Source organism: Trachypithecus francoisi, unplaced genomic scaffold, assembly GCF_009764315.1.
Source record: "Trachypithecus francoisi isolate TF-2019V2 unplaced genomic scaffold, Tfra_2.0 Lachesis_group8, whole genome shotgun sequence".
Classification (NCBI taxonomy): Eukaryota; Metazoa; Chordata; class Mammalia; order Primates; family Cercopithecidae; genus Trachypithecus; species Trachypithecus francoisi.
Genome location: NW_022681473.1, coordinates 12,091,189 through 12,112,702, shown reverse-complemented (window position 1 = coordinate 12,112,702; position 21,514 = coordinate 12,091,189). Strand labels below are relative to the sequence as shown.

General features: G+C 50.7%; 1 protein-coding gene across 2 annotated transcripts; it reads right to left on the bottom strand.

Moving 5' to 3' along the window:
* Positions 1-5,227: 5,227 nt before the first annotated feature.
* On the bottom strand, positions 5,228-19,462 carry FADS1 (fatty acid desaturase 1). 2 transcript variants are annotated; one of them, XM_033205135.1, is made up of 12 exons: positions 18,939-19,462; positions 15,931-16,041; positions 15,168-15,365; positions 13,679-13,780; positions 13,456-13,584; positions 9,315-9,375; positions 7,648-7,724; positions 6,625-6,722; positions 6,320-6,416; positions 5,991-6,070; positions 5,757-5,882; positions 5,228-5,418 (listed from the first exon to the last, which is right to left on the bottom strand). In XM_033205135.1, exons 1-12 carry the CDS (start codon positions 19,311-19,313, stop codon positions 5,367-5,369), a joined length of 1,506 nt encoding a protein of 501 aa, XP_033061026.1. In that variant the 5' UTR covers positions 19,314-19,462; the 3' UTR covers positions 5,228-5,366. The 2 variants fall into 2 exon arrangements, with proteins under 2 accessions (XP_033061026.1, XP_033061027.1); XM_033205136.1 differs by lacking the exon at positions 15,931-16,041 and having other exon boundaries at positions 18,939-19,412.
* Positions 19,463-21,514: the final 2,052 nt, after the last annotated feature.

Here is a 21,514-nt window from a genome sequence, read left to right as displayed (position 1 = left end):
TTTTGAACTTTGAAAGTTTTATAATCCTGAGAAAGCTTGGTAGGGAACTGGCCCATTTGAATGTCCGATGTTTTAGCATTCCTGTCAGGGCCATTTGAAGTTAACATGGACACTTATGTAACTGTCCGAAATTTAAGCTGGCAATGTCTTGACAGATTAAACAGGTAGGGAGCCTGAAGACTAGTAGTTTTCAAGTTTTTTAATGGAGAAACCTATTCTTCAAGTGTAATCTTATGTGAAATTTCAGTATATACAAGTGCCTCTGGTTGAAGCTGGAATGGGATAAAGTTTACCCAGCAATGGCCTCATAACTAGGGTACTTTTTGAAAACTCTGGTGTTGACAAAAAGTTCTATCCCAAGGGCAGGTAACTTTTGAAACTGATTTTCCCAGATTATACCAAGCCACAAAACTTATTTGAGCTCTATTTTCTGATTCAGGTAGACTGCTTCTAAATCTGCAGTAGTAGTGATGGGAACTAAAGATGTAAAGATGGTAAGATTTCTTTTTGAGATGGAGTCTCACTCTGTCGCCGAGGCTGGAGTGCAGTGGGGCGATCTCCGCTCACTGCAAGCTCCGCCTCCTGGGTTAAAGCGGTTCTCCTGCTTCAGCCTACCAAGTGGCTGGGACTACAGGCGCCTGCCACCACACCTGGCTAATTTTTTTGTATTAGTAGAGACAGGGTTTCACTGTGTTAGCCAGGATGGTCTCGAGCTCCTGACCTCATGATCCACTCGCCTTGGCCTTCCAAAATGCTGGGATTACAGGCGTGAACCACCATGCCTGGCCCCTTTTTTTTTTTTTTTTTTGAGACAGAGTCTCTCACTCTGTCACCCAGGCTGGAGTTCAGTAGTGTGATCTTGGCCTTAACCTCCTGGGCTCAAGCGATTCTCCCACCTCAGCCTCCCAAGCAGCTGTGATTACAGTCTCAGGCCACAATGCCTGGATAATTTTTCAATTTTTTGTAGAGATGGGATCTCACTGTTGCCCAGGCTGGTCTTGAACTCCTGGGCTCAAGCAGTCCTCCTGCCTCGGCCTCCTAAAGGCTAGGATTGCGTGTGCCATCCTCTCCCAGTGCTGGAATTACAGGATGAGCCACCTTGCCTGGCGGAATGTTAAGATTTCTTAGGAATTATTGCCTCAGTGCAGTAACTCTTGATAATTAAGGGCTTTTTTTTTTTTCTTTGAGGAGGAGGAGTCTCGCTCTGTCGCCCAGGCTGGAGTGCAGTGGCGTGATCTCAGCTCACTGCAAGCTTCGCCTCCTGGGTTCCCGCCATTCTCCCGCCTCAGCCTCCGAGTAGCTGGGACTACAGGCACCCGCCACCTCGCCCGGCTAGTTTTTTGTATTTTTAGTAGAGACGGGGTTTCACCACGTTAGCCAGGAGGGTCTCGATCTCCTGACCTCGTGATCCACCCGCCTCGGCCTCCCAAAGTGCTGGGATTACAGGCTTGAGCCACCGCGCCCGGCCTGATAATTAAGGGCTTATACCCTGTGGTGGTCAAGATTGTAGTGGTTTTCTTTTGTCTTTTGAAGGTAAGTCTGTCTCCTATAGAATTTTGTTAATCTAACTTTCTGTGTGCACACTGCAGGGAAGATTAATGATGCCTACAAATGTTTTTGCTCAGAAGAGCTGTCTTAGTTGGATGGTTAAGAGGCATTGCTCTGCAGTCCAGCTCTGAGGGATCACACTTGCAGAGAAAGAATTTAGGCAGACAGGTCTTAGGGAGACTATTTGGAAACTAGAAATGAGTTTAAAAGTAAAGAGAGGCCAGGCGCAGTGGCTCACGCCTGTAATCCCAGCACTTTGGGAGGCCGAGGCAGGTGGATCACCTGAGGTCAGGAGTTCAAGACCAGCCTGGCCACCATGGTGAAACCCTGTCTCTACCAAAAATAAATTAGCTGGGCATGGTGGCGCATGCTTGTAATCCCAACTACCCGGGAGGCTGAAGCAGAATTGCTTGGACCCAGGAGGCGGAGGTTGCAGTCAGCTGAGATCACGCCACTGCACTCCAGCCTGGGCAACAAGAGTGAACTCTGGTCTCAAAAACAAAACAAAACAAAACAAAAAAACAATTAGCCTGAGGTAAGAAGATGACTTGAGGCTGGGAGGCAGAGATTGCAGTGAACTGAGATGGCGGCACCACTGCACTCCAGCCTGGGTCATAGAGCCAGACCTTGTCTCAAAACAAGTAAGTAAAAATAAAGAGAAAATAATTCAGAATGGAAAGCTGAAGGACAAAAGGGCAAGGGCATTGCCTCATGAATAGGAGGAAGTGATACATGTGAAACTTGGTGAGATTACTGACAATCTCACATTTGAACACGGGAGTCATCAGAAGGACTTTGCCTTCCTCTTCCTTGCCATACTCCACCCTTGCCTTGGTGTTTTCTGGAGGGTCCTGATGTGCCTTCCTCTGCCCAAGGAGCTTATACAAAGGGGAGTCTAGTGATTAAAGAGCACAGAGAGGTGAACAGTACCTCGTAGCAGAGGCACTCAGGAATCCTGCGCACACAGAGGAACATCATGGGTTACAAATGAAGTCTTTTGGTCAAAATTAACTTTATTTTTCAACTTCACAGGCATGTGATAATAAAATTGGCACACACAAAAAGGATACTGATATTGGGCTTGATTAAAAAAATGCCTCTGGCCAGGTTGTAAAAAAAATGAACAAAGATAAACATAGAAGTTGGAGTTGTAAAAAAGTGAGTTGGAATTTGTTCTGCCATGATCTGTTTGACCAGAGGCAGCTTTTCCTCTCTAAGCCTATTTTACATCTGTCAGTAGATTTGAGATCACTCATTTTACCACTAACATTCTGAGCCTTTTGTCACTGTGTCCCTTTGTGGCCATGTGAGAGACCACTGTGCTGTAGGCTGAGAAGGCCACAGTGGTTTAGGTGCTTTGAGGACCTGGTCTTGGCTCAATAGAGCCTCACTGGTGTTTGCTCAGATTGGGCAGCCTAGGCCCAAAGCCATTTGGCTAAACAGGCTGGTGACACCACACACAAACCTTAGGCGGCAAATAGGAAGGATCAGCACCTATTTTGGAGTCAGGAAGCCAATGAGGTATAGCTCCTCAATTCTGCTTCTATTTTTAATTTTTTTTCTTTTCTTTTTTTTGAGACAGGGTCTTGTTCTATCACCCTAGTCTGTAGTGCAGTGGAGATCTCAGCTCACTGCAGGCTTGACCTCCTGGGCCCAAGCGATGCTCCTGCCTGGACCTCCCAAAAGTGTTGGGATTACAGGCATGAGCCACTGCACCCAGCTTGCTTCTAATTTTCCTACCCAGGCTGTTTTAAACCAAGTTATCCTGCTAAGTTAAATGTGCCCAAATGGAAAACATCTAAATCTTCTGCAGCCCATTCGTCCCGTGTCTTTGTGTTGACAAACCTCTAACCTTCCATGTCTTTGTGTTGACAAACCTCTCCATGGGTGGTGCCTCTGACCCTATCCCAGCATGCCTTAGGACGCTCATCTCCTTGCTGTCTGCCATCCCCTCCCAAAACTAAATGTAGGCTCTGTCTTCCTAGTTTGAGGTTCTCTTCTCCCAGTGTCCAAAGTGATCAGTATGCCTAGAGTAGATGCTGCTGAAGAGGCAAAGAAGTAATCCCCCCACCTGGAAGCAAAGACTGTGGGTTGGAGGGGGAAATGGGTATGAGGGCTGATGATAAACCCTAGGAGTAAAGGCTCCTGAGGCATATTCCTATGTTTGCTCTCTGGAGAGATGGGCTAAACTGTGTTTATCTTTTAAAAACCAGATGATTAAAAAGTTATAGTTTAGTATTACACTGATAGGAATTTAGGATAATCTCTTCTAAAGCCGATTTGGTCTCCAGAAGAGTTAGATACCTAGCTATAGCAACGGCAGTCACAAACTGTTCTGTGGTTTTAATCTTCCTATTTCTGATTTAGAAGTATGAAGTGATCATATTTAATCTTTCTGCTCCTGCTAAAAAATACTAATGCTATAACATCATTTAGGTTATAGAAAGTTTGTGCTTATAGCCCTTACATTCTTTATGACTGAAGTGTGTATCTTTTCTCATGACTGATAATTATCTTCCAATTTGGTCACTTATGCTAACTGCTATTTTATTGAACTTGAAATTTTAGGTTGGGAAGCAAAGGGAAACCACCAGACATCCCCTTTGTTTCTAGGGAGAAAAGACTAACCTGTCCCATCTGCTCACTTGCTTATGGAGCTAAAAGTAAGACTCCCAGTTCTAGGAATGTTCTGTTCCTGTGGGGTGGTTAAGAAGTGAAAAGAAGTGAATTAAAAGATGAAAGGGCTTTTAAATAGCCAGCAACTCTCTACCATCTGTTTTGGTAAGAGCTAGCACCTCTTGTTCTCTTTAGACCCTAGAGGGAATAAACCAAAATCAGTGGTTCCAGGATCCTTCAGAGCCAAAAGACTCCCAATTACCACAGTCTTGACCTTTGCCGTGCCTGCTTCTGAAACTGGAGAATGGCTTCTCCCAGCAGCCTAAGGCAGACATAGGTCATACCTATCCCTGGGCAGTGAGCTGAGCTCCTAGAGACTGAGTTGTGCTGGACCTCAGAATTCTAAACATTAATGATTCCTTGCTGTTATAATTCTTGCTCATCAGGTTCAACTGCTTTATCCCTCTGAGGTTTGCAAATGAGGATGGAGAAGGCACTGAGAAGTGGACCAGTGAGCTGAGCTCACCCTTTATATGAGTGGATTTTTGTGGTTTTTTTTTTTGAGATGGAGTCTTGCTCTGTCGCCCAGGCTGGGGTACAATGGCGTGATCTCAGCTCACTGCAACCTCCACCTCGGTTCAAGAGATTATCCTGCCTCAGCCTCCTGGGTAGCTGGGATTACAGGCGTGCACCACCACACCCGGCTAATTTTTCTCTTTTTAGTAGGGATGGGGTTTCACTATGTTGGTCAGGCTGGTCTCGAACTCCTGACCTCGTGATCTGCCTGCCTCGGCCTCCCAAAGTGCTGGGATTACAGGTGTGAGCCGCCACGCCCAGCATGAGTGAAACTTTAGTGTTAAATCTCTTCCTGACTCTGGGTTCAGTAGGTCCCTCCTCTTCTGTTACCCTCCTGGTTCTCTCTGCTCACCAACCACCTGCGTGTGCCAAACTAGAAAAAGGAAATAATTTACACCCCTGCCCCAACAGCTCCTTCCCTCCTTCTGGGGGCTTCTGTGTCCACCAAACTTTGGGTCTTAGAACTGTGGCTAGAAGATAAAAGGGAGGAGTTTGAGTCAGAGCCTTTATGTCCCCAAACCCACCCCCCTCTGAGTATTAAACTATAGTGGCATTGTCCCTCAAGCTCCCCTCTGCTTTGGCTCCAGAGTCTTCCTCCTCTTCTAGACTGGACAGGGTGGCTGTTGTTATTGGTGAAGATAGGCATCTAGCCAGAGCTGCCCTGACTCCTTTAGTGAGCTGCAGGAACAAAATGGGGGCAGACAGTGAGGGAGACAAGCGGAGCTGAACCCACCAGAGATGCAGCAGTGAGGTTAAGGCCTTCTTCCAGCTGGAGGCTTTCCTCCCCTCTACTTTAGAGAAAGCTAGCTTGGGCCATGGTACTGAGGGGAAGCCCAGTGAGGGCAAAGGCCTGACCTGGCCACAGGACCAATAAAGAATCCTGCCTTTGCCATGGTGAACTCCATCCCACACGACTGGGAACACCTTCTGTTCACTCCCCACCCTACATGTCATCATTTCCATTGCCCTGCCCTCTTCCCTCCCTACCAGCCATCTTCTTGGGCTCAGATACTCACCGGACGATGTCGGCGAAGGCTGATAGCAGGGGCTTGGACTGGTACTCTATGCCATGCTTGGCACACAAGGACTGCACCAGGGGAGCCACTTTGTGGTAATTGTGTCGAGGCATTGTGGGAAAAAGGCTTCAGGGAGAACGAACAGCAGGGAGTCAGTTCCTGCTTCTCTGCTCCCACCTGTACCCTACACTTATACCCTCCCCAGGACTCTGCTTCCCCAGGCTCCCTACTCACTGGTGCTCAATCTGGAAGTTGAGGTGTCCACTGAACCAGTCATTGAAGGCAGACTTGTGGACATTGCATGTGGCCTGGAGCTGGAGGAAAAGGTCAGGGGAGAGCATGTTGAGTATCAGATGGAAAGGCCAGCCCAGCATTCTCCAGGTAAAGCTGGGTGAGGCAGGGACGTGAGACTGTCTTGGTCACTCCCTTCACATGGTAGCAGACAAGAGCCTCAGGCTAATGAGAAAATGCTGTTTGGGGACTTTTTGTTTTTGCTGTTTTCACCTACCCACCCTTTTCAATAGTTACGTTATGCTCCAGTCTTCTGAGTGAGTGTCCCTTACCTGGGTGGAAACCCAGTCCATGTTCCGGTCATGATCAATGTGCATGGGGATATGGTTCATCTGTGAAACCCACACAAACCAGTTGCTTTCCAGGAACCTGTTGGATGTTATACAGACAAAAACAGTATACACAGAGCCCAGAATTCTGATTTCCCCCTCAGATAACTGCTCCAGCCTATCTACTTTCCCAGGCCAACTCCTGAAACACCCACTGTTACCCAAAGCCCCAGCACGGCCCCTAGACCAGACTGGTCACTCCCCAACATTTCCTTCACCAGTCCCTACCCGCCCCCACCAAATACTACCTGACTATGAAGAAAAGGCCCAGGAAGGCTTTCAGTCCCAATAGTGGCACATAAGTGAGGAATAAGCGGATGTAGAAGGTGATCATCCAGGCCAAGTCCTATAGTGAGGAAAGCAGTGAGCATAATAGTCACGAACAGCTCTTCCTCTTCCTGTCACCAGCTCTTTCTTTGTATGGTGCAGCCATTCTCCTGGGTATCCAGACTCAGTCATCTTCAGCTTCTCAGGGGTCCAATCCTGCAATATCTAGTGCCACTGCTCCATTCTTCCATTCCCATTGGCACCCCCCAGCTCTTCTTGCCTGTCCCCTTCAAAAGTACCAAGGCCTACAAGATCTCCTTGCCTCTAGCTCTTCCCAGCCAATCCAAATCCTTCAGCGTGCCGCCAAATGAATCTTCCAGGACCATGGCTCAGTCCATGCCAGTGCCCTGATCAAATCTCTCATTGCTTTTCTGTACACTGAACCAAGCACCATATTCTTCCCCTGACACTAGTCCTCCACAGTACGTCTGGTGGTCAAACTTACCCCCCATTTCCAGCTTTTCTGCTTGGAGTTCATCCCCACTGCCCCACCTCTGCCTGTCAGAAACCCCGCCCAGCCTCAAGGCCAGCTAGAAAAGTGACTTTACAAAGTCAGGTGCAGTCAGTCCCCTTTTGGAGTCCCCAGAACCTATTGCCTATACCCCTTTTCTGATTTAACAACCACATTCTGCTTCATCAGAAGTTTCCTTGAAGGTAGGTATTATCATTCATCTTGCCCATTCCCAACTCAGCCCCCTGGCATTATGCCCAGTACAAGAACCTCTGGAGACACTGGCTGCATGAAATTGCACATTGGGAATCAGGCTGCCTGCTAAGCTCAAATCATTTTGTCCCACTTAGAGAAGGTGAGGATCTGTGTCTGGTTCTATTAGTTTGCTCTAAATTAGGCCTGGAGTCAGCCTTAGTTTCCCCTGGGGAATCCCTATCCCCTACTCTGGGTGCTGGAGACAAGGACACGGGCTTCTTGGGTCATGGATACTCACCACCCACTTCTTTCGCTGGATAACAAAATAGAAAACATACCACTGGAAGTAGAGAGGCATCAAGGCTGGGGGCCCAACTGGGGAGGAAACCAAGAGAAAGAGGAGGCATGAGCACAAGACGGTCATGAAAGGGCCAATTGATGCTGGAGAGATGGCCTCTAGTAGGGGACTGCCTCTTCCAATCATCCCTTCTGTCTCCCCTCTAGCTGCTTGAGTGCTCTGCAATCTACTGGAACCAGCAGGCACCGAAGGTGGGCATAAATCCATGTATGGGGAGGGCAAAAACTCCCAAGAGGATGCCAGGGAAGGTGAGGGGCGTGAGTGGCACTCTTCAGTGACAGGCAGCCTGGGAACTCAGGCCCCATGCATGGGACTTGCTCTGCTCCCACACCTTTATTATTTTTCATTTTTCTTCACTTTTCTACATACACACTGCATGGATCCCACACCTTTAAAAGGGTGCCAATACTCTCTTACTTACCTTGGCCACAGCCCTGTCCCTACAGTCATCTGCTCTTTGTTCCTGGCAGCTCCACCATGCAGGTGAAGGGGCAGGAGCAGGAAAGTGTGTGTGTGTTGGGAGGGACGCTGTGGATCCTTCACAGGCTGTGAAGCTCACTTCCTTAGACTAGGGAGATGGGCTTGTGCCACCCCAATCTGAAGCCCTGGAGGTCAGTCGTGGGAAGGAACAGAGGGGTCTCTCTTGAAAGAAAACTGGGAGTTGAAGAAGTGTTGCATTCTACATGCTGCCTCATTTCCTTTTCTGTAGCCCTTCTCTGTGGCACCTGATGCTACCTATAACTCCTAGCATGACAATGACCACCCACGGCTCCTCCATCTTGATGTGCCATGGATTCTAAAATCATTTCTTCCAGAGGTCTCTGGTCTACCCTTCTGCCCCATCCACCTTTCTCTATTAGTGATAGTTGGTGATAGGCAGTTAGGATGAATTCCTTCAAACTAAAATAAGATCAGTGGACTCCTTCCCTTCCTTCTTTAAAAAATTTGAAAATTTAAAGGCGTTTGAAGCTCATTTTAGGCCTTACGGAGCAGAGTTGTTGTTGTTTTAAGAAACAGGATCTCACTCCATTGCCCAGGCTGGAGTGCAGTGGCACAATCAGAGCTTACTGCAGCCTCAAACTCCTGGGCTCAAAGGATGCTCCCACCTCAGTTTCCCTAGTAGCTGGGACAGACTTTTAAAGCTGGGAATATATGGAGTTATCAGAAAGATCTTCTCAGTTCTAACAGCAATTCCTGTCTCCTCAGGACCCATCCTTCCGGAACTATCTGTACCTTTGTTCCTTTGGGGGTTGGACTGGGCTCTACCAGGTTACCTTGGCCCATCTTGACAAAGTTTAAGATAAGGTTGAGGGTAAAGCAAGAGGCCTCTCTATACTCCAAACACCCAGCTTCCTAGTGGAAACTGGGGTTGGATGGGAGGAACTAGTTTGCCCCCAACCAAATAACCTTCAGCCAATCATCAGCCTAACTTCCCTCAGTTGAAATGGCAAACTGCTGTCATGCAGGGAGTAACTGGGGGTGAGGGTGGGGTACTTCCTGTAGCCCCTTTCCTTGAAATACCATAATCCCTTGGAGAGCCACATCCTCCTCATTCCCTCAGCATTCCCTCCTGAGGCAGCTCCCCTGTGTTGGATGGGGACACTCACTCAGGAAGAAGTATTTGTGCTGGTGGTTGTACGGCATATATTTTTTCTTCTGTTTCCCAAGCTGTGAAGAAAAGCAAACACATGAGCATTCAGAGACCAGTGATTCCTCCCTCTGTGACCTTGACCTTTCCCTGCTTGGAAGTTTAGGCCTCCTCCAGGGCTGACAGCTTGTTGGTGCTATTGGAAAGCTCCAAGAGGCCCAGCCTTACCTCCAGCACATGGAACATGAAGCCCTAGGCTGTAATCTGCAGAGCGTGTCACACCATGGCTGCAGCTGGATGGCCCATGCTTACATGAGGGATGTGCCCAGCACAGAGTCTACAGTACCACAGGCCCTCTTGTGTTCATTCTCTTTGTCATAAGGTTTCCAGGCCCCACTGCCCTCTCCCCTTTCTCCCATTGTGCTTATTTATTTATTTATTTTTTAGACGGAGTCTCTTGTTGCCCAGGCTGGAGAGCATGGCATGATCTCGGCTCACCACAACTTCCGCCTCCCTGGGTTCAAGTGATTCTCCTGCCTCAGCCTCCCGAGTAGCTAGGATTACAGGCATGTGCCACCACACCCAGTTAATTTTGTATTTTTAGTAGAGATGGGGTTTCTCCATGTTGTTCAGGCTGGTCTCGAACTCCTGACCTCAGGTGATCCACCCACCTCGGCCTCCCAAAGTGCTGGGATTACAGGCGTGAGCCACTGTGCCCAGCCGCCATCGTACTTTTTGACATCAGAATGTCCATGGACAACCATATCTGCCCCTATACAGGTTAAGTATTCCCTCTATATCCAGCCCCTAATCCTCCCCATCAAAATCTTTTGGTCTCTTGACTTCAACATGGTCTCTTGCCTTCAGGGGATTTTATCAAATCCCCTGAAGGCTAGTTTGGCAAATATTTCTGGAAAAGACACCAAGAACAATTTGGCAATCTGAAGGTTCCAGCAGTTTTCCCTAGTAGGTGGTGGTTATTTTTTATATTTTTATAAGCTGAGCTGCTGAAGAGACAGGCTGGGGCCACCATGTCAACCAGCCAGCCTAGAACCCCTGGTGTGGGCTCACAAACAAGACAGCAAAGTTCTGCTATCTCACTCCATGACTGTCTGTATCGCACTCCAGTTAGTTCAGGTAACCAGACTAACCACAAGGGCACAAGAGGAGCACTCAACCCCTGAGCAGAGCTCTAGCTCACCCTTCCATGTGTCCACAGTTCATTTATTGAGAGCTTATTCTGTGCAAGGCACTTCAGCTAGACGAAGCATGCTTTCTACATTAACAGATTCAAGTACTTGAGCACCTACTGTGTGCCAGGCTATGTTCTACATGCTCAGGATACAGAGGTGAACAATACAGACTTCCCACCCTCTTGGAGCTTATAACCTTAGGGGATGAAGCTAGTGATAAATTTGTAAATAGAGACTGGGTGCAGTGGCTCACGCCTGTAATCCCAGCACTTTGGGAGGCTGAGGTGGGTGGACTGCATGAGCCCAGGAGTTCGAGACCAGCCTGGGCAACATGGCAAAACCACATCTCTACTAAAAACACAAAAATTAGCCAGGCTTGGTGGCACGCACCTGTAGTCCCAGCTAGTCAGGAGACTGAGGCAGGAGACGCTCTTGAACTCGGGAGGTGGAGGTTGTAGTGAGCTGAGACCGCACCATTGCACTCCAACCTGGGTGACAGAGCGAGACTCTGTCTCAAAAAAAAAAAAAAAAAAAAAGGTTTGGGACCCAAAATAGCCTTTCTTCACCCCTGCCAGCTATGAGGCTAAGGATGGGCTGCCTGTTAGTGAATGCCTGGGCAATAGGCTGCTTGGTTCCATCCCTCTGGGGATGTTGATGCCTGTGCTGACCCTATGACATCCACATCAGTGCCTCTCAAAATTCCTGGAGGACAAGGAAGGGCAGGGGACAGTGACTGAAATAGAACCCTTCTGACCACCAAGGATCTAAACATAATGGGGCAAGTTATAGGGGTCATAAAGGCATTTGCCATTCAAGGAGGAAGCAATGGATGGGGCTCCTTTCCATAACAGTTCCACAATAGGAGGCCACCCTGGTGGGGTGGGGCTCTGCCCCACTCATCCCACCAAACAAGGGTGCCCCTCTTTCAGTTTTCCCTCAGTTGTTCAAGATGGGGTGATTTTCACCACCACATCCAGGTCCTCAGCAAGCCTTGTTTACACTGCCCCCAAAACATATCCCAAATCCATTGGCTTCACCTGCTCCTCCCTGGTCTGGTCTGGACCTGCTCCATCCTCCTCTCTGAGGTTACATCTGTGAATATACCTGCCCTCTATAATTCATCCTCTCCACCTCCAGCCAGAGCAAGCCTTTTAAAGTGCAAAGCAGATTGCTGTACCCACCAGAAACCCTCCAGTGACTTCCCATTGCTATTGGAATAAAATCCAAACTTCTTACCACACCATTACCATGGCTTTCTAAGGCCCTATATGATCTGGCCCCTCCCTAGTTTTCTGATCTTCTCATTCTCTCATTGCTTACTGTCCCTGAACATCCAGGAGCCTTTGTACTTGACTGTTCTCTCTGTTCCAAATGTTCCTTCCCTGAATTTTTGCAGTGCTGGCCCTTTTCATCATTCAGGTCTCAGTTCAGATGTCAGCACCTGAAGGAGGCCATATCTGATCATGACTACCTCTCAGTTTCTGTCATATTTTACTTTTTTTAATCTGTAAGTCACCTTGAGCTCTGTTTACAATATTTTTTGGTTTTAATCTTTTTAAAAAATTATTATTATTTTTACACACAGGGTCACACTGTTATCCAGGCTGGAGTGCAGTGGCGTGATCATACTCACTGCAGCCTTCACCTCCTGGGCTCAAGCGATGCTTCTACCTCAGCCTCCCAAGTAGCTGGGACCACTGGCACATGCTAATTGCATCCCTTCATTCTCTATTTTTGATGTCTGCTGATAGGAATTTCCTGAAAACCCAAGTACCAGGAAGCAGTAAAGGTGGTGGTGTGAGATGGTTCCCTTCCACTTAACCTGCCCTTGTCTTTTTTTAAACCCTCTGTAGTGATAGTAGAAATGCACAAGCCCCATGCTACTGCCCAGCAAATAACCACACTGCCCTTGAAGCAGCCACGGGAGTCAGACAGCGGGCAGGGCTGCTTCATCATCCACACAGTACTGACCGTAATGGTATCGGACATGTAACAAGCCCAAGTCCATGCTCATGAGATGGGAAAATAAGAGCATTATGGACAGGTGGGGCATGAGCCTCAAGCTATGAGCTCCTCATGCCAGGCCAGCCAGTGCTGCCAAAGCCCTTTCAAAGTTCTCACGGCCAGAGGCGAGAGGAGAGCCAGGCTACCTTGGACTCATGCCTAGAACTGAAATGTGTTTTAACGACAAATTAATTCCTGGCGAACTGAAACGTCATAAAATGGAGGAGGGGACCTGGAAGAACTCTGCAGCCTAGAGGCTTGGGACAAAGGGCTTTAAATTAACTTTCCAAAGATCGCTGCTGGCCTTTCAGAACCTTCCATTGCCTAATGCTCACTAAAAGTTCACCAGATCTCTACCCCCAGGCATTATTCCTTCAGCAGCTACATTATTTCTGCTTACAATCTCAGATGACAACTCAGACCCAACGCTGACCACCCAGGAAGTCAGGCTGGGGATCAGCAGGGTGGGAAGAAGTACTCAGTGAATGAATGTTCCAGATAACTGGACATCAAAGAAGAGTAAGACAGTCCAACCCTGGACAGAGAAGACTGTGACAAGAAGGCTACCTAAGTGTGGGAGAGAAATACAAAGTGCAAGGGGAATGCTTGCCTGGGACAAGAGTGTCAAAAAATCACCTCCAGGAGGTGTCATCAGCACCTTCAAGGATAGGCCATCTCATCCTTTGGATGCTTCTGGTCATCCTCTGGATCCTTTGCAAAATGAGGTGCCTTTTATGCAGAAACGGTTTGCTGACTGAACGGTCTAGGGAGGATGGTGATTCCCTCCTGGGCAGCCCCCATTTATTGCCTGTTGCCTTCTAGAACTTCCAAAATGGCAAAAGCCCCAGCTAGCCCAGCTCTAGTGTCTTGCCCACATTGACAACATTGTGGGCACCTTCCCCAACCCCCCTATGTTGGCTGCCTCCTATTCCCCAAGACCTTTCCACTGATACCTCCACTCACCTCCACAGACAGGATCTTCCCCAAGGCAAAGAAGAAGGGATGCATGTTGATGTCTGGGTCTTTGCGGAAGCAGTTGGGCTTGGCATGGTGCTGGAAGTGCAAGTGGTTCCACCAACTGGCAGGGGCCCCCTACAGAAAAGCAGGGACACGAGTATGAAAACCTTCCCCCAAGGCAGCCCTTCATTGCCTGGAGTTTCAGAGAGCCCCTCCCCATCCCACTGACCTTCAGGTGGCCAATCACAAAATGATGTAGCAGATGGTTCCACTTTGAGGTGCTGAAGACCGACAGGTGCCCAAAGTCATGCTGTAGCCAGCCAGCCTGGACCTAGGTGAGAAGAGTCAATGCTGAGAGCAGCCCACCAGCCCCAGTGTCCCCTTCACTGACCTCTGTGCCTCCTTCAGCCTCTCCCACTTCCTTCATCTGCTAAGGCCTATGATGCACCTCAGGAGTCAGGAAACATGGGTCCTAGTTCTGCCTCTGCCACTGACTCACACGTGAGTTGGGGCAAATCACCATCCCTTCTCTGTTCTTCAGTTTCACCAGCTCCAAAGCTCATGACTATTTTTTTTTTGAGACAGTTTTGTTCTTGTTGCCCAGGCCGGAGTGCAATGGAGCGGTTTCAGATCACCGCAGCCTCCACCTCTTGGGTTCAAGTAATTCTCCTGCCTCAGCCTCCCAAGTAGCTGGGATTACAGGTGCCCACCACCATGCCTGGCTAATTTTTTTGTATTTTTAGTAGAGTTGGGTGTTTCACCATGTTCCCCAGGCTGGTCTCGAACTCCCAACCTCTGCCCACCTCGGCCTCCTAAACTGCTGGGATAACAGGCGTGAGCCACCACACCTGGCCTGTTTTGAGAGCGAGTCTTGCTCTGTTGCCCAGGCTGGAGTACAATGGTGCCATCTCGGCTCACTGCAACCTCTGCTTCCCAGGTTCAAGCAATTCTCCTGCCTTGGCTTCCCGTGTAGCTGGGATTACAGGCACCCGCCACCACTCCCAGCCACTTGTTGTATTTTAATAGAGATGGGGTTTCACCATGTTGGCCAGGTGGTCTCTAACTCCTCACCGCAAATGATCTGCCCGCCTTGGCCTCCCAAGGTACTGGTATTACAGGCGTGAGCCACCGTGCCTTTTTGTGTGTTTAGTAGAGGTGGAGTTTCACCACGTTGGCCAGGCTGGTCTTGAACTGGTCTCAAGTGATCCAACCACCTTGGCCTCCAAAAGTGCTGGGATTACAGGCATAAACCACCACGCCCGGCCTGAAGCCCATGACTTATGATGGACTACATCCAGAATACAGAAAGGACTCAAACGAGCAGAAGGTTTGCCAAATGGGTCCTGACGGTCAAGAATTAGCGCTCAATCATTATTAACATGTTGGGCAATGTCAGTGGTCGGGAGGGAGCCAGGCTTTGCTAAAAAACCAGAAATTTGGTTCTTGGCACAGGTGGGCTGTGGCAGAGGACAAACCATGTAGAAAGAAGGGAACCCTCGGAGAAGCAGCTAAAAAGGCAGTGAGAGAAATGAAGATGCCCATGTGGCTAAACAGCAGACAGGCCAAGACAGTGGAATGCATGTTCCTGCACTCTCCCGCATACCTTCAGATCTGCCCTACTTGGAGGGCAGGAATTCTTGGCCTTCCTCAAACACCGAAGGAGCTTTCCCCAGGGATACTGAGCATTGATGTGTACTTGACAAGCCAAAGGCTCTCACCTGAACTGCACTGAGCAGCACCGCACAGAGGAGGAAGGGCAAAAAGGACGTCCCAAAGATCCAAAGGGTGAGCCAGGCTGCACCATCCAGCAGCAAGATGTGCAGCAGGTACAGCAGGAAGAACACATGGTTGGCCTTCATGAGCCCCATCTGCTCCACTGTGGCCCGCAGCTCCCGGAACTCATCAGTCAGCTCTTTCTGCAGAAGAGGAGGAGCTGTTATTCTTCTCATCTGCACCCCAACACTACTGGAGACAAGGGCCCTCTCAGGCTCAAGGACCTCCCACTGAGGTAGCTGTAGGACGTCCACAGTCCTAGGCAACGATACCACGACAATGAGGATGACAGGAGGAGGTGCTATGGGATAGTGCCTACGAGTTCAGAGGACTTAAGTCCTTGCTCTGCCATTTACTAACTGTGTGATCCTTGGCTGTGTTGCTTAACCTCCCTGAGCCTGTTATCTCATCTGTAAATGTGTGAGAGTTATGAGTTTATGCTTGGCGCATAGTAAGTGCTCATATTGATGATGATAACAATGATGGAAGCCATGGTAGTGGCAGCCTTGGGAGAGCCATAGGTTGCAAAGTTACGCTCTCTTGGGCCTGTGACCTCAGGACTATGCAAAAGAAGCAGGGAACTCAAGACTCCCCAGAGCTACTACTGACTGACTACTATGACTGTGATCCCATCTAGACTGTCCTTCTATCTCCTCTCTGTCCCCCTCAACAACCAAGAGTTGCCACATAGCAAACACCGGGTCTCACATTCTTGGTGGGCTCAAAGCTGGGCTGCTCCGGAGACAGTTCTCCAATCAGGAGAGAGTTCATATACTTCTTCACAAGGCCCTTGTTGATGTGGAAGGCCACAAAGGGATCCTGCAAGTGCGGGGAGAAGATGAAAGGTGAGGGAGCCAGCCCCCTGGACTCTGGCAGTGTTCACACCAAAGGCCATCCTCCTGCCTGCCAGAAGGCTTTACCCAAGTTGAAGTGAGAGGTGAAGCCAGATAGATTTCCTGGGTTGAGTGGGGACTTGGAGAACTTTTCTGTAGCTAGAGTTTTATAAAATGCGCCAATCAGTGATCTGTAAAAACACACCAATCTACACTCTGTAGCTAGCTAGAGGTTTAGTAAAATGGACCAATCAGTAGGACATGGGCGGGGACAAATAAGGGAATAAAAGCTGCTCCCACCCCACGCCCCCCCCCCCCCCGCCCACAGCAGCCACAACCTATGGTCCCCTTCCACCTGTGGAATCTTTGTTCTTTGCTCTTCACAGTAAATCTTGCTGCTGCTCACTCTTTGGGTGCCACCTGTAAGAGCTGTAACACCACAAAGGTCTGTGGCTTCATTCTTGAAGTCAGCCAGACCACGAACCCCCCCCCCCCCCCCCCCCCCCCCGAAGGAACCAACTCCCGACACAGAAGCACAGGCCATCTCCCTTGGCCCAGCTGCCTTTTGAGGGTGCTCATACCCTTCCCAGGTGTCCACAGTTTAAGATCACCCAGCATCTGCTCTAGTTAGAAGGGTCCATCAAGGAATGGGAAGCACTGGCTGAGGGGGACCACCAAGGAACACCTGCCTGGGCTGGCCTTTCTCCTGGGTGTGTCCACAGAGAGCTTTTGCCCAATAATTTCGGTATAGGTGAGAAACAGGAGGGATGGGTGGGGCTGTGTCAGCAGTTGGTTCCTTCAGGTGGGTTCGTGTCACTGGCCAAGAATGAAGCTGTGGACCTTCGTGGTGAGTGTTACAGCTCTTAAAGGTGGCACAGACCCAAAGAGTGAGCAGCAGCAAAATTTAGTGTTAAGAACAAAAGAACAAAGCTTCCACAGTGCTGAAGAGGACCCAGCGGGTTGCCGCGGCTGACTGGGGTGGCCAGCTTTTATTCTTAGTTGCCCCTGCCCATGTCCTGCTGATTGGCCCATTTTACAAACCTCTAGCTAGCTACAGAGCGTCGATTGGTGCGATTTTACAGAGCACTGATTGGTGCATTTTACAAACCCCTAGCTAGCTACAGAAAAGTTCTCTAGGTCCCTACTAGACCCAGGAAGTTCAGCTGGTTTCACCTCTCAGGGCTATGAGACTTCCATCTCTTCTTGCCGGTCTTTTAATAAGTCCCTTTCCTCTCTTAGCTGGAGTTCTCCAAAAACCACAAAGAGAAAGACTGCCCTATGTCCGAACTGGGGCACTTGCATTTCTTCCTTTTCCCTCCACCGTTGTTCTGGGTAGGGCTCCACATTTCCCTTAGCACTGTGGCCACCTCCTGCCCCAAGGCAGCTAATTTGGGTTGTGCAAGGTAAGGTCCATAGCGGTAAGATTCACGTCCACCGGTCAAGCAGCCCCGGACCCTGTAAGCGATGCGGCGTGTGGGGCGGGGGGCGGGGAACGGGGGCTGGGGCGGAGCCGGCGGCCAGTGGCACCACACATCCGGACCAATGGCCGTCCCCGCCGCGGCATCCCGCGCCCCAAATCACACTGCGGGAAGCCCCAGCGTTGGTGCCTGTTTCGTCTGCGCATGCGCCGGCCCACGCCTGCGCCCTCGGCCGCCGTCAGGGCTCCCGAGTGGTCGCTCTGGTTGACCCGCGCAAGCTCTGGCCTCGCCTTCTAGGCTGGTCGCCTGAGGGTGGGGCGGGTCTTCGCCCCGCAGCGTCTAAGCTCTGCTGCGACGTTATGGGAACCCTGGTGACCTGCGGCGCACTCTGGGACGCCAGGGTAGTGGATAGGGACAGTGGAGGGCGTCACGCTGCAGGGCACGAGATCAGAAAGGGATGCAAGAGGAGGGGACGCCATTCTGGCCGCCAAGGGGGAAACGCGGTAAAGCGAACGCCCGGACTTTCGAGTTCCCAGGGCTGAGTCCCCAGCACTCCAACCCAGCAGAGGCGCCGGGGCCTTAACTCTGAGGGTTGTGGTCTAGAAAGACAAGCAGCAGGCCCGGGGCTGGGACGCGCGCCGACCCCACAGTGAGACCAAGGGAAGAAGGGACGGGACCCCGCGAAGGGGTAAACAGCGCCCCAGAGCGTAAACAGCGGCCCGCTCCGCGGAATAGCTGAGGACCTCGCTGGCCTGCGGCTCAGTGGCCTCCCCGGCGAATCGAGGACAGCTCTGGGGGTCCTTGCTAAGTGTATGCCATTCCCAATCCCTTCTGTGCGCCAGCCGACGCTTGCCCTCCCCGAACAGTACTGTCCCTTTCGCGTCCTCCAGTCTTCACACGATGCAGGGGTCCCCAAGGCAGCGGTCTCCCCAAGCTTCCCGTTTCAGCCCCATCCTCGAGAATGGGCTCCTTTCCTGCTCCCTTTCCGCTCCTGCTGGCGAGTGGAGACCAGCACCTAGGTCCAGACGCGGCTGCGCTGCCCCTCCTAGCCATTGAGACAGGGTGTGACTCCCTCCCCTGGCCACTGACCCCCTCCCTCCCCAGGCGGCCTGCATCCTTGCTCTCCTTCCTCCTAGCGCACCCAGCCCGGGGTCCTGTCCTCGCCCGGAGACCTGAGGCTCGGGGCTGCAGACGGAATGCACGACTGGGCGGCGGGGCCCTTTGTTTGTGTGAGCGTGTTGCTGGCCTCCATCCCCACTCCCCAGACTCCACTTCTCAGGGCCTCTCTCTCGCCTTTGCATCCCGCATCAGCAGGACACCCAATCACCGGGCAACAGGTATGCGCTCAGGCGTCCGGGCTTTCCTCCGAATTAGTCGGTGTTTGGCTCGGGGTGCGTAACTCTGTCTCGCCTGCACTCTGCCTCCGGTCCCGCCCTCTCCTGTGCCCCCGCCTGGCTGCGCTCACCGTGGCATCCTGCCCGGCGTAGTGGCTGATGACCCGGGAGCCCCCTGGATGCCGGCGGGTGAACTCGCTGATGTTGTACACCTTACGGTCGATCACTAGCCACCGCTCTTCGCACCCCGAGCGCTGCGCCACCTCGTCCCAGGTGAAGTAGCGCGGGGTAGGCCCCTGAACCGGGGTCTCGGAGGCCACCGGGTCGGGGGCCATGGCTAGCCTGGCGACGTCGGGCGCCGCTTCAGCAGGGGCTGTCAAGCGCGTGCTCTGGGTCCGCGGGCTGCAGGAGTGGGTTTGCTGGCGCGCGCCCAGAGCCTGCCGCTTGCGCGCGGGGTTTTCAGCACCGCGGTGCGGACCTCCGGCCCTCGCAGCGCGCGTTCCCATTGGCCGAGCCTCGTGGCGCGGGGAGCGAGACCCCGCCCCCCGGCGGGTCTTGGGCAACTCACAGCGGGGCGGCCAACACGCGCCCCCTCGCGGGCTCCCTAAAGGCGTCGCCGCCGGATTCCACTTCCTGACGTCAGGCGGGCGTCACGGCGTTGGCTCCCAGGGGGCGCCGCGGTGGGAATAGCGGTTCCCGTGCAGGCCTCGGGTGCCTGGCCTGGCCGGATCGGGTCTGGCGGGGCCGCGTTCCAGGAGTGGATGGACGGAGGGTCCAGGGCTGCGGGGTGGCCGCAGGAAGGGTGGTCGGCGCCGGGGCCGAGGCTTTTCTTGCACGAGGCTGCCCGGGCGGTTGCGGACATCATCTTTAGGCTTTGGATGCCTTCGCCGGGGTCTCCAGACGATGACCTTCCAGGGATGGAAACTATTGCCTACTCGCCACGTCGTCCCGCCAATTGTGCTGCCCGAAGTAGAAGCCTGAGAGCCCTTGAAAGTTGCAGTTATCTTGTGAACAACATATTTAGGGTTTCTTGGGCTTGGTGGTGGTTGGGGGAGGGCTGTTAATGCTTTAATTTGTTCAATGAAACATTTAAAATGCCCCACAATTTTTATAACCCTGTGTGCCTTTTTTTTAAAAATATATATATATTTTGAAAAAAACACTGGGATCCTTGAGTGATGATCCTAGCATCTCCTGACCCTTAGGTGTTTCACCTGAAAAACCTGGGTCTTCAAGCTGAGGCATTTCTGTTCGAGCCTGGAGGCGCCTGGGAGCCCTGGGAGACTTTTTAAGCAAAGAGATTTGGCATTTAGATATCTGCGTTTTAGAAAGAGGAGTGGGAACGCACCCAAAAGTGGGGATGCCAGTTAGGAAGCTGTTGCAGTTCTAAAGAGACCCAGAGTTTAGGTCCAAAATTTTATTTATTCAACAAACACTATAAAGCACTTACTGCATTTTGCAAACCTTAACTCAATTTAATTCTCCTAACAACCCTATGAGGTAGGAACTATTAACCTCGTTTACAGTGAAGAAACTGAGCTGGGGAGAGGTTATTTTGTCACACAGCTTGTAAGTGGAGGGCTGAGATTTGACCCTGGCCTGTGCTCTGAACTCCCAGGCTCTGCCATCTTTCTGATTACACTGGTATTTGGGCACTTGAAAGGAAAAGGAAACATAACCGTCCCAAGCACTGAGCTAGATTCTGAGCCCGTAGAGTCAGGAGAGAGTGATACAGAACAGACTAGGTGAAATATGGCTAGGTTTCTGGTAGAAAAGGATTTAATTCATTCCATCCAAATTATTCATTTTATAGACAAGAAAATTGAGGTTCGAAATGGGGAAGGGACTTCCCAAGTTCCCATAGGGAAGTTTAGATGTCCTGACTTCCAGGTAAGATGCCAGGCTATTGGACCCTGCTCAAGAATGATGGTGCACACAGCTGCACCTCTGTACAGCCAGTACTCCTTTTTTAAAAACCTTGCCCAACAACTTGGCAATGTCTAATGAGAGCTACAAAACATTTTCTATTCTTTGATCAAGCAGTTTCACTCTTGATAAAGTTGGGGAGACTGTGCAAAGTTGCAGAAATAGCCAATTTAATAGCAAAAACTGGAAACAACCCCGAGTTCTGACAATAAGAAAATCACCAAGCTTATTGGGATCTGTTAGCACAATGAAGAATTAAAGAATGATTTTAAATGGCCAGAATGCGAACTATATTGATAGATACAGAATCCTTCCCTGTGAAATAAGCAGAACCCAAAGTAGTATGGGTTCACTGATGACAACTATATAAGAAATTCAGGGCCGGGCGCGGTGGTTCAAGCCTGTAATCCCAGCACTTTGGGAGGCCGAGATGGGCGGATCACGAGGTCAGGAGTTCAAGACCATCCTGGCTAACACGGTGAAACCCCGTCTCTACTACAAAATACAAAAAGCTAGCCGGGCAAGGTGGCTGGCGCCTGTAGTCCCAGCTACTCGGGAGGCTGAGGCAGGAGAATGGCGTAAACCCGGGAGGCGGAGCTTGCAGTGAGCTGAGATCCGGCCACTGCACTCCAGCCTGGGCGACAGAGCGTGACTCCGTCTCAAAAAAAAAAAAAAAAAAAAAAGGAAATTCAGGGGTATTAAATAACAGAAGAGAGGTCCTTTACGTAAACCATTTTTCCTATAGTGATGGTGCAGTGGGATAAAAGCTGTCATACTGCTG

Coding starts and splice junctions, on each gene's coding strand:
- FADS1 (XM_033205135.1), bottom strand. CDS start 19,313: ATGGGAACGCGCGCTGCGAGGGCCGGAGGTCCGCACCGCGGTGCTGAA. Junction 13,585..13,678: donor TTGTGATTGGCCACCTGAAG/GTCAGTGGGATG, acceptor GCTTTTCTGTAG/GGGGCCCCTGCCAGTTGGTG. Junction 6,071..6,319: donor TGGACTGGGTTTCCACCCAG/GTAAGGGACACT, acceptor CTTTTCCTCCAG/CTCCAGGCCACATGCAATGT.